At 46.2% G+C, this 15,973-nt stretch overlaps 1 protein-coding gene across 1 annotated transcript in view; it reads right to left on the bottom strand.

Moving 5' to 3' along the window:
- The window catches only part of Kctd1 (potassium channel tetramerization domain containing 1), a 188,252-nt gene extending 172,638 nt beyond the window's left edge, over positions 1-15,614 (bottom strand). Inside the window, exon 1 of the mRNA XM_021214357.2 lies at positions 15,436-15,614. Within this exon, the coding sequence (XP_021070016.1) occupies positions 15,436-15,444 (9 nt within the window). The 5' untranslated portion in view covers positions 15,445-15,614. The remainder of the gene's footprint in view (positions 1-15,435) is intronic.
- Between the last annotated feature and the right edge of the window lie 359 nt (positions 15,615-15,973).

Here is a 15,973-nt window from a genome sequence, read left to right on the forward strand (position 1 = left end):
CCTATATCAATCAATCAATCAGTCATCAATCTATCATCTATCGATATTTATTTACTTATTTATTGTGAGGGCGCACATACCACAGTACACACGTGAGTCAGAGGGCAGCTTGCCAGAGTGGATTCCTTCCTTATACCAGTAGGTTCTCAGGATTGGTCAGGCTCTTAGGCACCGTGGGAAGTTCCTTTACCCACAGACCCATTTTGTCAGCTGGGATCCAGTGATTTTTTTTTTTTTAATGGCACCAAGTAGAAGAATTGTGTGACAGGCTGCAGTCACCACACACACCCCTAGGATGAAACATGAGCCTCAGAAAGCCAAGAAGGACACAGAGGTCCAGGAAGTAGAGGAATGACAGTAGAGCTGCTGAAGTGAGGCTGAGTGAGGAGGAAGGACAGAAAAAGAGCAGGATGGAAAGCCAGGGAGGGGCAAGAGGGGACTGAAAGTTGGGAGGGACAAGAGGGGCTAGAGAAGGGATTACAGGAGGCCCTGAGGTCAAACAGTCGCTCACTAGCTCACTCGCTCTCTAGGTGGGAACTGGTGGGCGAATCATACACTCTGGTCTAAAGATGAGTGCAAGAGCAGCAGACCGCTGAGGGACAGCAGTGGCAAGTGACAGCCGAGTCCGAGTCCCACTGACCTCACTGGCCGTGGGTGGCGGAAGTCAGAGAGACTAATTCTCAGGGGCACTGTGACACAAGTCGGCCTTAGCTGATATGTTCCAGAAATAATGATTCCGAGTTAATGGGTAGCAAGAGAGAATAAAGGGCTCTACAGTCCAACGCGTTTGAAAAACACCGAGTTAGAACATTGCTTATGCATATTACACACCTTCCAGAAACTTTAAGGTGCATTAAAAAAAGACTTCAAAGGAGACAGTGTACGGTGTGTTTCCCAAAAGTGTCCGGCTGACAGACCCTGTTTTATTTCCTTCCTGGAACACCTCTGGGGTTTACTGTCCCCGAGGATAGATGCTCTCTTTTAAAATTCATTTTATGTGTCTGTCTACTGTGTTGTAGTGTGTGAATGTCCCATAAGGGTACAAAGCCATAGCGGTCAGAAAAAGATGTCAGATCCCCTGGGACTGGGATTACACATGGCCGTTAGCCTCCATAGAGATGCTGAGAATCTGGAAGAGCAGCCAGGGCTCCTCACCCTGAGCTATCAATGTTCTGGAAGTGAGGTTCAAGGAACAAGAGAGGCCAGTGCTCACCAGAGCCTGTTTGAAATGTAGATTTTTTAGGCCTTCCTCTACACCTACCCAGAAACTGGGAGTGGAGCCAGGAGCCAGCTTTTAAGGGGCTCCCTAGGCTACTCTGGTGCATGGGGTTTGAGAGCCACCCAGTTACAGGGTGATGATTCATACTTATACACAGCAAAGACTCAGCTAAGGGGTTGCCTAAGTCAAGACGATTCTGAGGTCAGGTTTTATAACTGCTGAGATAAAACAAGAAAATTGTGAGTCTGTGGCAAATTCCTGGGTTATTGTCTCATGCTAACTAATTGTGAGCTCACTATTTAGCCAAGGATAACCCCAGACCCCTGTTTCAAGCTCCAAAGCACTGGGACCAAAAGGGCATCTACTACAGTGTCCCTGTTTATGCCTTTTTTAGAGTGTGAACCTAGGGTTTCCTGAATATTAGGCAAGGACTCTACCAACTGAACTACATCCCAGTCCTGGGAGACAGAATGTTTGTAAACGCCATTATCCTCTCTTGAACAACCATAAACAAATCCTATGTGTGGCTACACAAGGTTCTAATCTGAGGTTAAAAACAATTAGATACAAAGAGCTTTATTCATCAACCAGCTTAGAAGTGCTGTGCCCTTCTTCATAAGGAGAGAGAGTTAACACAGAAACTTAGCAGAAGAAAGCAATTTTTTTTCAGATGTTAAAAAAACAAAATTATCTGTCTTACTCTGTAGTAAGTAATTTAGGAATGTTCTTCCCCAGCATCTGCACTTTGCAGGAGAGCTGTCAAGAATAACTCAAGTCCATGAATATCGCAATTGTATAAAGGAAGAAAACAATCTAGAAGCACATTTTCAATAGCAAAATCTGAATCTAAATCTGAGTCTGAGTCTGAAATGCATTTAAACTGTATTACATTTGATTTACTTACGTACTTAAGGTGTGTGTGTGTGTGTGCAGGCACATGCAAGTGTGTGCAGTATCTAAAGTTCAGACATCTCTGATTGTTCTCTCCATCCACCTAGTGGGTCCTGGGAATTGAACTCGGGTTGTGAGCCTTGGTCGCAGATGCCTTTACTCCATGAACCATCTCTCTAGGTTCAAAGATATATTTTGGCTCACACTTTCTTTAAGTTGGAGGGATGGCCATGGAAGACCCTTGAATAATTATGCAGAATGAATCGGTTGAGCTTTTTATATGCTCTGAGCTTCAGCTAGAAATATCCACAGTTTCTAATGTGTTTGAACACAATGATACATCAGAAGCCAAAGGACAGCATTGTGAATGATTTTTCATGAACACAGAGGCCTAATTGCAAGGGGGAAATGATTGGGAATAGTCCTGATCGCTTAGGGTGAACATCTGTAGAGCTCCCATTCCATCTCACCGTCTCAGTTCTGACTCATCTCCTACCAACATACATGACTGGCAGGGTAGCCATGACTCCACTGGTCGTGCACTCTCACGGTTCTTCCTGCTCAGCAGTGATAGGTGAACACCTAAAAGTTAGATCAAGATCTGGTTTTCCTCCAGAAAACCACCTGCTTCTTATATAGTCAGTGTAACTTATGCAACCTCGGAATGATTCATCATGCCTGTTCTTCAGATCTCTGAAATACTTGAGCCACCAAAAAAGAAGATTTAATCCTGAAATTCTGGCTTTCCTTTAGAGACTGATGTCTCTAACCACTTTATTTGATGATACCACAGGCTGCAGAGTTCAAACCCATGAAAGTTCAGCCCCCAACACCAGCTTTGCCTCCCAGACTTCAAAGAGCATTTAGTTTGTCAGCCTGTTTATTTTTGAGAGGGGTTTCAATAAAGGTCACAGGCTGGCCTTGAGCTCAGATCCTCTGGCCTCCATGTCCCAAGGCCTGTGTCTCTTGTTCCAAGCCCAAGCCTGGCTCAGGGAAGAGCTAAGTTAGGGCAAACAACAGTGTGACTTCCTTTTACCACTGTGCGTTGCCTTGGCAAAATCGCCGTCTTCCTAGCTGTCCCTCATGCATGCTAGCACATGTCCAACTTGTGCTGGAGTACACTTGCAGTCCCAAGACTTGGAAGGTGGAGGCAGGAGGATCAGAAGTTCAGTCACCTGTGACTATATAGCAAGGAAAGACAGATTCAGCAAGGCATCTGGCCATTTCTACTTCCTTGGGAAATGAATGACAAGTCTCAGAAGAGCGAGCCAGCAATGGGAGCAGAACCATGTAGAGCCCTTGATAACATTTCATATGTCTGAAAATGGCTGAAAAGGTATGAATACCTAAAGGCCCCCTCCCTGTTGAAAGTTCAGCACATACATCTAGAACAAATAAAGCCCCATACACTCACAGCATTGATTCCCCATATCTCTAAATCAAAGCCCCAGCTATCATGGGACCCACAGCTTAATGCTATATTGTGCTGTAGGATTGCCATTCACTTGTTTTCCTGTGTCTGAGGATGAATTATAGCCAGTGTTCTCTCTCTCACCCCCTATGGAGTCTTTTGCATCTCAGGCCAAGGATGACCTTGAAATTTTCATTCTCCTGCCTCCACTTCCTGAATGCTGCAATTTCAGGGCTGGGCCACCATCCCTGCTTTGTGATAATCAGGGGATTGAATTCATGAGTTTCTGCACACAAGGCACTCACTCTGTCATAGAGCAGCATTCCCAGCCACCCTGAAGTACCTTCTCTAGGCCAAGGCATAAACATTTTGCCCATTTTACAAAGTGGTTGGGAATAATTCGTATCTTAATTCTTAGAAAGGACTTGATGAAGCCAGATTTACAGTGACAGACTTAACAGTGGGTGTGGAGTTCTAAGCAATGAGAAAAGCAAGTTGTCAGGCCCTACAAGACAGACCTACAAACAGCAACATGTAGCACTCTTCCCTTCATGGTGGCACACGAATGCTTCAAACTAAGTTATTACCGTTATTAAATTCCAGATTTCTGATTACTTTCAATTAAGCATGTGATAATATGGCTGATGTTAGGGAATGAAGGCACTTTTCTTAGTTGATTTAACCTGGCATTCAAGAAAACACATACACACACACACACACACACACACACACACACACACACACGCACACACAATTCCCATCTCTGGGAAATCACAATCAGTGCGTGCTAACAAAGTATACACTTTATCTCACCTCCCTGGCCCACTGCCTAAGAAAAACTGGGCTACTTGGAGATGCTGAAGCTTCCAGTTGTCCCTCTGAGCCACAAGAGTTTCTGTGAAAGGGCCAAGGCAGGTTTAAAAGTTGGTTCAACCCAGCTTTGAGAAACCAGGAGTGTGCGTCCCTGCCATCTGCTGGATGGAATGGGCATTGCACCAGCTCCAGAGCTCCTTGGCTGAGTCAGAATCTTCTGATTTGATTCCCAGGGTTGGGTCAGAATAGGGTGGAGTACTTACCAGTCTTCAAAGACCAGCTTTACACGTCTGCAGTATTTTGAAACCCTACGACATTTGTACCCAGGAGGAATTTCTTGTGCGCAATCAAGAGGTAAAGGGGGATGAGGAATGTAGTCTAGCGTGCATAAAGCCCTGGCTTCAGTCTCCCAATACCGATAAAACTAGTTGTGCTGGCACACCTGTAATCCCAGCACCCAGGAGGGGACTGACTGAGCAGGATGAGATGGAGTTCAAGGTTATCATTAGCTGCATAGCAAGCTCCAGGCCATCTCGAGCTACATGAGACCTCATCTTTAAAGCAAAACAAAACGAAAAGTGAAAGAGAACCATCTTTGAAACAAACTTCCCAGATCTAAAAAAATTGGCTGTCCCAGATGATTGATCTAGTTAGTTAGAAAAAGCCTGTAACAATCAGGCCGGGGCGGGGGGTGCGTGTGTGCGACTTACAAGAAGGCAAAGTCAGAACCTGGTGTTTTATTCTGTATTCATGTATCCACAAATTGTTTATTGAGCATTAATGCTGCATGCCCTAAAGAACTGAGCATGGCAGCCAGCATTGGTAATTCCGGAACTTGGGAGGTAGAAGCAAGATGATCGGGAGTTCAAGGCCAGCCTTGACTGGTAGCAAGTTGGAGGCCAGCCTGAGCTACATGAGACTGTGACTCAAAAAGAAGAGGAAAACCAAACCAAACCAAACCAAAACTCAGGGGCCGGAGAGCCAGCTAGACACGGAGGAGCACTTGCTATCCTTGCTGAAGATCTGAGTTTGGTTCCCAGTACCAAAGGGAAGGCTTGTCACGACCTGTGACGGAGGTTTCCAGGGATTTGACAGGGGACTTGATAAGCTCTTTTGGCCCCAGAGAACCAGATACACACATAGTGCACATACAAGCATGCACGCACTCACACATACACAAAACATTGAAAGGAAAACCACAAACGGAATCTGGGAAGTTAGGAGCACTTGCTGCTCTTCCAGAGGACCAGAGTCTGGTTCCCCTCACCCATGACTGGAAAGCTTACAACCGCCTGTAACTCGAGCTCCAGGGACTCTGAAACCCTCTTCTGGCCTCTGTGGACACGCATACACACTGATACCCATGAATGCACAATAAAAATAAATATTTAAAACAAAACCCAACCTAACGAAAAGAACTAAAGAGGCGAGGGAAATAAACACAGCCTCTACTCTTAATTATAGGCTATTCTATCTTCTGAGGGCCAGTATATGCTGGACATATGCACCCCATTTAACTCTCAGGATAACCCTCAGGCTGTTGCTGCCTTGTTTATAACCATCGCATACTGGTATCTCAGTCATGAGGCAGAAAGCTACTACCATCTCCTTTATAGTTCTGAACACCAAGGTTTAGAAACATGAAGTCCATCAAGGTGTTACAGTGAGAAACTGATGGAGGTAGGTATGAACGTGGGACCGTGGGGTGGGCATGTTTGAGGGACAATGGTCAGTGCCCTGGCACAATATAATCTCTTGTTTCTTTCGCACAGGGACTTTTGGACTTGACTTTTGCATACGTCTTCTGTTCCATTAGCTACAGATTTTCAGCAAAGTGAAATTACTACACAAATATTACGAGAGGGTGACAGCAGGTGAGAGGAAAGATTCATCAGGAAGGTTGTCCTTGCCTCTGGAGAGCCTTTGGAACCTGTCCCGTTAACATTCTCTCCCGTTCAGAAGGCTTTTCCTAGCAGCAGGCTGTCTTGGCAGTGGGGACTGACTGAATCACTCCACTGTCAGCTCTCTCTGAGTAGAAAGCAAATCTCCATTTTGATTGACATGACAGAGTATTGTGAAAACACACTTGGCCTAGCTGGAGGTCTAGGGTGGGGTATTCCAGTGGCAACAATCTCAAACCACTTTGTTGTGTACTTGTGTGTGAGGGTTGCATACACTGGTGTGTGCATGTGTTCAGACTTGTGTGAAGGCCAGAGGGTGTTAGCTGGTATCTACCTCAACTGTTCCCTACCTTAGTTTTTGAGACAAGATCTCCCACTGCATCTGAAGCTTCCTGTTTTGGCTAGATTGGCTGGCCAGTGTGCTCCTGACATCTGCCTCCACCCCCTTAGATCCTCACTGCCAGAGTTACAGGCGCACACCACTACACCAGACCTTTTTGTGGGTTCTGGGACCCCAAACTTGGGTCCTCATGCTTGTACAGAAAGCACCTTTACCCATCGAGCCATCTCTCCATCCCTCCAAGCATGGCTATGCCTTTCTTTTTCCGCTTACGAGTGGGGAGGTAGTGGGAGGGAAGTGGGAGAAGAGCATCTGGGATCTGGGACAGTTCAGGACACGTTATGTGTTATGGAAAACACCCAGAATGAGGTGTGGTAGCAGAGGCAGGAGGATCTTCCTAATTTTAATGCTAAGCAGAGAGACCCTACATCTCAAAATTTTTTTTTTACTCATTTTAGCCGAATAAATAGTGAGCTAGAAATGTCTGAGGAACAATAATGAGATTAATGCTGAAGTTGGCTGTGGTGATGTATTATTATAAAATTACTTGTTACATTCAAATGAATCAAATGAACTTTTGCTGGACCCCATAGCCAAAGTTAATACATGCCTTAAAGTCACTTAAGACTGCTGTCCTATTGCATACTAAGCCTGTTTTTTTAACCTGCCTTTAAGAGAACAATGCAAAAAGTAACCTTATTTGCCTTGGATTTCCCATATAACCTACTTTTATAACCAAAGCTAATGCATAGCTATAGTCTTAAGTTATGTACTCTTCCGTGCCCATGACCCAAAGTTGTGTGTGTGTGTGTGTGTGTGTGTGTGTGTGTGTGAAGTTATGGTAATGAATCCTGGAAATAGAAAACAGGCTGAAAGCATCCTTATAAAAATGAACACGCCCCACAAATGCTGGAAACAGCATTTAAATCGTGTTTGACAGTGTTTGTTTGTTTGTTTGTTTGTCAATGGGATCAGTTAGAGTCAGTGACTTGTGAAACTCTGTTAAAGATTTCTATGAGGTATCTCATTCCTTCTTCATATGATACTTTTTGTCCTGTTAAGTAAATATAGAGCATAGATAGCCCTTTGTTAGGGACAGACAGATACAGACATGCAAGGGCCTACAGACAGACACATGCGCGCGCGCACACACACACACATACACACACACACACACACACACACACACACACACACACACACACACACNACACACACACACACACACACACACACACACACACACACACACACACACACACGGTGGGCAGAGAGACAAGAGACAGTCAAGACAATGCAGCATTCATGCAGGCACAGATTCAGACTCTTACAACAGCCAGAAAGGAATGACAGAGGACACGGGGAGAGAAAGAATTCAAATCCAGGCTGGCTCTTGGTTTATTACACACCAAGGGGGAAGCTTCATAATTTCTTTTCTTTAATTCAGTACTGACACATTATTGGTGACTCTGAGTTTATCATTAATGCTTTCCTCTGACTCCTCTGATAGTTGTTCTTCTGGGCTAGAGTTCCTATGCTGTCCCCACCCCTGACGTAACAACTGCATATAAGCTTTGTAACTAGTGTTATTTGAGGGGCCCGGCAGGGAATGCTGGATTCGCTCCTTTGGGTCACGGATATCCCCGGTGTGTGGGCACCATCATGTGCAGCCAGGACACAGTGAAACTCAAGCACACTGAAGGTTTGAGCAGCCAGAAGTGGTGGCTTGAGGTATTTGATACCACTTGTTCTCTTAGAAACCACGCAAGGCGGGTTGGGGAGAGATGGAACACCAGGTGACATGGCTGAAAGGATGGGCATTATCTAATCAAAAGCCTGCCCCACATTCCCGAAAGGCTACCTACATGAGAACCATCAGGAAAACAAAACAAAACAAAACAAAACACCTTAGGGCTTTACTTATGTATCAAACTCCCATGAAGAGCATGGGATTCACATTGCTTCCTGAAATAACTGAAGGAAGCCTCAATTTTCTGGAAGGAGCCCCAGACTGGAATTTTCTGGAAGAAGTACAACCAGAGAAGGAAAATACTATTATAAAAGATTTATGGCAGGCTTCTTTAATGGAAATCCCCTTTCTAATAAATTTCAATGTTGAAAGCAAAACCACTAAACGCCCAATTTCAGATTATCTAAAAATTAATCAACAGACTAGCTGTTCTACATTTTTTTGTGAATCTAGACCTAGAGGAATAAGTTTTTGAGAAGTAAGAACAAATTAAAAGAAGGGACAAGATCCCAGTAGCTGCAAAGCGCTCACTTATGAAGAGATATGAGAAGACCGCATGGAGACCAGGCTAGTCAAGGAGCAGTCGAGCGAGGGCCAGATGTTTAGGGATCACTATGTTGTAAGTTTAAGGTGTTCTCCAGCTGGCTCATGGTTTAGATGTTGGTTCTCCAGTGGGTAGAGGTATCCTGGGGGGCTGTGGATTATTTAGGAGGTGGGTCTGGGAAGTTGTTGTGGGTTACTGTGACCTGTGTAAGTTGTACCTGTCCTCTAGCCCCAGTCCAGATTCCTGTACTTTCTGGTTAGTTGCCACTTAAGTAGCCCCACAGGGGCCTGCAGCCCCAAATTAGGCATCTCCAGCATGGCTTTCTTGTTGGAAATTGGAACCATGAGCCAAAAGGAACCTTTCTTTTCCTATTTGCTTCTGTGGGGTGTTTTGACACAGAAACCCTGTGGTGGTAAGAATGGTCCCCATAGGCCCACAGACTTGATTGCTTGGTCACCAGGAAGTGGCACTACTTGAAAGGAATGAGGAGGTGTGGCCTTGTTGGGGGAAGTGTGCCACTGGAGGTGGGGTTTGGAGTTGCAGAGGCCCAAGCAAGGTCCAGTGTCTCTCTCTTCCTGCTGCCTCTGGATCCAGATGTGAACTCTCAGCTACCCCTCCTGCATCATGTCTGCCTGCATGCTGCCATGCTTCCTGCCATGATGATAATGGACTAAACTCTGAGACTGTGTGCAACCCCCAATTAAATGTTTTCTTTTATGAGAGTTGCTGTGGTCACGGTATCTCTTTATAGCAATAGAACACTGAGACACACATATTCAAGGGTCACATACACAAAAATGTATCTAAGCAGGGGACAATCTAAAAGCTACTTATTTCCTTATTCCTTTCTTTCTGCCTTTTTGAATAGGATGATTATCTTATTTATATGCAAATGACTTTAAAAGGCAGAGTTGAACAGTTAATTTTTAAAAACTATTCATTCATTTTTTACTTTTATGTAGGTGTGCTTTGCCCGCTACAGTTTATATGGATGGCATGTAATGCAGGAACTCACCGAAGGCAGACATTACAAGCCACTTTGAGCCACCATGGAAGTTGTGGAAACCAAACCCAGGTCCTCTGCAAAAGCAGAAAGCAGTCTTAACCATGATGCCATCTCTCCAGCTGCTGAACAATTCATTTTTCTAGTAATCTAAGGCCTTTATATTTTAAACATTGTTATTAGCATATGTTTATTGTGTACAATAACAGATCTCACACATGTTCACAATGTACTTATTCACCCCATTTCCTCTCCTTGTCTCCCACACCCATACCTGCCCAGCCCCCTCCTCTTCCCAGTCAGTCCCCTCTTCTACTTTCAAGCCATTTTAAAGGACCCAATGGACTGAATTAGACTCACTTACAGGCGCGTGGGTGAGAGGTTATTTATAGAAGCACTGGCAGTTTGCCAGCGGCCACACCAGTGATTTTATGATACTCTGGACACAATTCGTGTATGTTATGAGACACACACCTGATTTTGTCCCGAAGCCTCTCAATGGTGACTTCCAGCGTGTCAGGAGCTGGTTGAACAGACCTCACAGGGCAGTTCAAGGAGAAAAAGGGTCTGAGAGAACAGGATGTGAAGGACAGGCAGAGGAGGCCCTGATGGATACAGGCACTGCCCAGGACTGTGGGACAAATGGAGCAATTGAAGAATGACCGGACCACATGCCATGGTTGCCTTGTGAATTTAGATACACTGGATGTGAATGAGGCTTCTCATTACCACTCCTTCTGGTCACTAGAGAGGAAGCAAAAGATACCAAACCAACCTTCCAAATACCATAGCTATTTGATTAACATGCCCTGCATCCATTACTTTTTCTTGCTGTGATTAAACATACAGCAAGAAGCAACTGAAGGGGGTGTGATGTGCTTGGCCCAGGGAGTGGCACTATTAGGAGGTGTGGCCTTGTTGGAGTAGATGTGTCACTGGGGATGTGGGCTTTAATTCCCTTGTCCAAGTTGCCTGGAAGCAAGCAGTGGAACTCTCAGCTCTTCCAGGCCCATGTCTACCTGGATGCTGCCATGCTTCTACCTTGATGATAATGGACTGAACCTCTGAACCTGTAAGCCAGTCCCAATGAATTGTCCTTTATAAGAGTTTCTTTGGTCATGGTGTCTGTTCTCAGCTATGAAACCCTAACTAAGCCAGGGAGTAAAGGTTTGTGGGGCCTACAGTTTGAGGGGTACAGTCCATATTTGAGGGAAAGGCACGGTAGCAATGGCTTTTATGGTGGCAGGGTTGTACCTCTGTACTTTCCATAGCCATACATCTTGGTTGAACAGATAGCCGCAAGTGGATTGGAAGCTCAAAGCCCATCCACACTGACTTGCTTCCTTAAGCAAGGCTCTACCTCCTAAAGCTTCTACAACCTTCAAAGTCAGCGCCACCTTGGGGCAACACAGTCAAACCTCAACAAGCCCCAAACCTTGACACTCTTCTCTCTTCTCCTCTCAGTGACCCATAACCAAGCTTTTCCTAGATGTTTGCTTTCAAAGCGGAGCACACATCTTTCCATCACTGGTTCTCCTGCCGATAGCTAGCTACATCTGATGTGCTCTCGCCTAAACCCTAAATGGCCAATGCAAGGTTGCATTCACCCCATTGCTCTGTGTATCATTTGCCCATGTGCTTCCAGGACTGTCCTTTCGGTGCACAGGCCTCAGCATGCGCTGCCATCCTCCTCCCCAGCCTTCGTGCCCCTACCCTTTAGTGTTGTTACCCTGAGGGCTGAAACCACTGCAGCCCACCCAGCTCATCCACCTGTCTCTCTAACATTTAGATCTCGGGTTCTAGAGCTTTCTCTGGAAATGTGATCCAGCCTTGGCCGTTTTGCACCTTTTGGTTCATACTACTAAAATTTCCCTTTTCTTTCGAAGCACTAATCTCTTATCAGTTGTTCAATTATTCAATTACCCTGTCTCTGTAATCATAAGCTCTGGGCAATCAGGGCTCTGGATGCCTTTCCTCACCATGGCGGCTCCAGCATCTACCGAAGTTTCCTGGACAGCTAGAACAAATAAATAAATATTGGTTGGTTGAATGGATGAGCTTAATGAAAACAGACTTCAAAAAATGATTCTTAAAAGATAATCTCATTTTACTCTTTGCAGAGCTCTCAATCTAAACTCCTCAAAAGCAAAGCATTAGTTGCATCTGGTACATTTTTATGAATGAGAAGTCAGGGAGTTGTAACTCTATCCAAGATGGCAAATTGTTTTTCAAGCCTGCCATGGGTAAGTTCTCCAAGTAAACACACACACATTCACATCCAAAAGTTTTCATTCCCAAGATGTTTTTTCTTGAGGATGAGTAAATGCTTTGTTTATTGAAAAATAATAAAGTATAGTTGAAAAAAGTTCAAAAATGCAGTTTAAGAAGCAGTTATAAAAGCCCGGTTTGAGTGACTCTACAGTTGATGCAAACAGTAGATCTGAGAAAAAACAAAAACAAAAACAAAAGCCATATTTCAGGATGGTATGGTAAACACCCAGAGTTTAGAAATGTCAAGACCAGAAAGCATTCATACAAGGAAGTGTTACCTTCACGTCCATATTTGTATTTTTTTTAAAAGATAACTAATTTGATGCAGAAAAGTCTAAAATTCATGTTTCAATGCAACCTGACCAGGACATTTTCACCAGTGGGTAGAAATCTGCCTTACTGTAGCTACTTTCTGAGTGCTTGGGTAGCATAAAGTGGGCAGGAATTACTGACTCATCTCCTCAAAATAAATGCTTCACATCAGAATATGAAGAATAATCAGGAAGGTAAACTTACTTATGAACCAGGCCTTTACTGAGTACCCCACTATACATGCTCTAGCAAAGAATCACAAGAATAACAATCATACAGCTGGAAGAGAGACCTCTAGTGTATGTTCCGGGAGTTTATATTGTGCTTCAGGCATAATTAATAGAGCAAAACCCATTGCAGTCATTTTGCATGCTGTGGTGGGAGACCCCGTCCCCAACTATCATTCATACTCCATGCATCTAGAGATTTCTTCCATGCGAACCTACGGCACTTCTGCTTAGTTAGTTACATTCTCTTTACACCCAAGCCCCAGCCAGGGAAGTTTTCTCTATGAAGCGAAGTTTTAAAGTTCCAGGGTCACCTTTGTCACCACATTAGCTAAACACTTAACCTACTGCCATCCTTACAATCACCAACAGCTCTTTTTAATCTGCATCAGCAGGACCGCTAACGGCACAGACTCCTAAACAACCAGCCCTTTCTCCTAAGCCAAATGCCACCGAAATCTAAACATGAGGGATAAACCGGCATCTTGCCCATTATCCCGGAGACAAATGGACTCATTGCTATTTAAAATTTGCCAAGTCGACTGGCTATTAGCTCTTACAGCCTCCCACACAGGCAGGTGGATTCCTTGATGTGGACTCAAGACTTAATGAATCATTCCGTGGCATCAGCCTCAGCCTTTAAAAATTCTTTATTTTCTCCTCTCTACATTAAAAACACTTGAGATACACACAGAAAATGTTTCCCCTGGAACACACACACACACACACACACACACACACACACACCACACCACACGAAACAGGAGGTCTCTTAAGGAGTCTACTGCTGAGAAGGTAAAAGCCTTTTGCTCATTTTTAATTTGCTAAAACAATCCAAGCATGCTTGGTACCCAGAGGGTAGTCTCAAATAAACTTGTATCTCTAGCTGCCAGCTTAGTTGATTGAAAACAGAAGGCAAACGTTTCTTAAAGAATGAGTATGTTAAACTGTGTCTCCCCGAGTGCCACCAAACTGTTGTCTTCCCGGGTGCCACCAAGGACACACACACACACACACACACACACACACACACACACACACACACACACACGGGCGGGGACGGGGGGAGGGGCGGCGGCAAAGATTTGCTTGAAAACAGCCAGTCCTATGCCCTAAACGGTAGTATTTGTATAATATTTGTACCAAATTACTTCTGCCTTCTGAAGTGTCCCTCTTAGACAGGAAGGCAGAGCATAAAGGTCTTGGACAGTTCCCCTGTGAGAGTCTCCACGTACAAAACTGACCGCCCCATTCTAACTTTGCTAACTTTGTCCGCTGCTGCCCAGTCGGCCCGCGAAGCACGGTAAAAAGGTGTTAACACCGAAAAATCATTTCCACGACAGCTTAAATGCTGAAGATTACAAAGGCGATCCAAGCCGGCCCGGGATCGCTAGGAAGTCGCTGCGTGCCTGGAGCCTGAGCCGGGCGGGCATCCAGATAAGTGGTCCTCGCACCAGTTTCACCCTCCCCCTACTTCTGCGTTCAGGGACTCAACCTCACTTTGGAAGCAGTTCACCACAACGCGTCACCCGCCCCATTCTTTTTTCCAGGAGGTGAGGACTCTTTTATTTTCCAGCCAGGTCCCTCTTGGGGGCAGGAGAGGAAGCGCACACCATATTTCCATCAGGAGGGGAGGCAGTCTGGGGGATGGGAAGGAAAGAGGTCAGAAAGGAGGCAAACTGCTTCCCTGCCTCCCACCTCTGCGCCCCGGAGCGCGGGTTTCGACCGCGCACACCGGTGGCTGCCAGGAAACTCTGTCCCTTTAAGAGAACCGTGGACTCCAGAAGAGGAGGAGGGAAGGACGCGGGCTCAGGACTCGGAGCTGCAGGCTCGGTGGAAAAGGGGCAATCGCTGAAAAGCCGCCGTTACCTGCGGCAGTGGCGGTGGCGGCCGCAGCCTTCCCCTACCCCAGCGTCCCCAGCCCGCGCCAGCCTCCCAAGGAGACGTCGATTCCGGAGAGTGTGCCTAGGTCTCTATCGGGGGAGGAGGTGGGAAGGAAGAGGAACCGGCGCTTTTTTAAAAATAAATGAAACATTTGCACCCAAGGAGGGGGGAGGGGAAATGGGAGGGGATGGGAAAAGGCTTTAAAGGCGCCTGAGTGGGAGGAGGCGACGAATCTGGATCAGCCCGGGTGGCATGCGGGCCGGCTCTGGGCACCAGCCGCGGCTCACAAAAGGGCTCAGCCCGGGAGAAAGAGGAAGAGAAAAATAAATAAATAAATAAATAAATAAAGCGCCTGGGGGCTCGATCCGCTCAGCAGCCACAATGGCGTCTTTGAGCGGGTGTCCCGGGGGGCGCCGCCAAGGCTGGCTGAGAGCAGGGCGACGGTCCCCACCCCCAACGCGATCGGCGCGGAGCCCTGCGGCGCCCCGGGAAGAATGGACGCGCGCGGCTGGCGGGAGCAGGGACGGGACTCGGGGGTCCGGGAGCCGCGGCGGTGAGCTCCGAGGCACAGCACCGGGCCGCTTGGATCCCTAGCCGGGTCCGCGCGCCGCCTTCCGACCCCGCGGAGCTCCAGCCGGGGCTCTCGCCGCCTCCGCCCGCGCCGCTCGGCTCCTTCTGCCAGGAAGAAAACCGAGGAGCCGCAGCCGGTGCGAGCGGATCCCCAGCCGCCGTCCGCGCCCGGCTGCGTGTGTGCGAGTGTGCCGCGCTCTCGCCCCATGCCTGGCACATGCGTAAAAGCGAGTTGCGCCCAAAGTCCCAGCCATACCCTCCTTAGCAAATAATAACAAACCCAAACCGTCAGATCTTACCTGAAACATTGAAGCACAAAGTCTCTCTCCAAGTCCCCTTTTCCTTTTCCTCTCCCCCCTTTTCCGATTTCTCTCCCAGCGATCTGCTCGCCTCGCCACACCAGAGAGAAATGCAATAGCTTGGCTAAGGTAGACAGAACAAAATACAGAGGAGAGTTGCTCCAGGGCTTTGAAACCCCTCAAGGCAAGGATCAGGATACAATTAGCTCGCGCCTCTACCTCTAGTCCAAATCTCCAAAATAAAACTTAAATCAAATTAACCGATCACAGGGCTCACAGTTGATCTTCAAAAAAAAAAAAAAAAATAAAGCCTTGCATAGACGTATAGAGTAATATACATATACGAATTTTTTCCCAGATTTTTTTTTTTGTTGGAAAAACAGTCTCATTCCAGCCTCCAACTTGCTTTTTACTCTTCCCTTGCACAGAAAAGCTGATTTTAATCGTTGTGATTAGTTTTGATGTAACGTGTCCGCGGGCGATTTCTACAAATGGATGGAGTGTTTCTTTGCCAAAAGAGGGAAACGCAGCAGATGAT

The sequence above is a fragment of the Mus pahari genome, chromosome 15 (genome assembly GCF_900095145.1).
Source record: "Mus pahari chromosome 15, PAHARI_EIJ_v1.1, whole genome shotgun sequence".
NCBI classification, from domain to species: domain Eukaryota; kingdom Metazoa; phylum Chordata; class Mammalia; order Rodentia; family Muridae; genus Mus; species Mus pahari.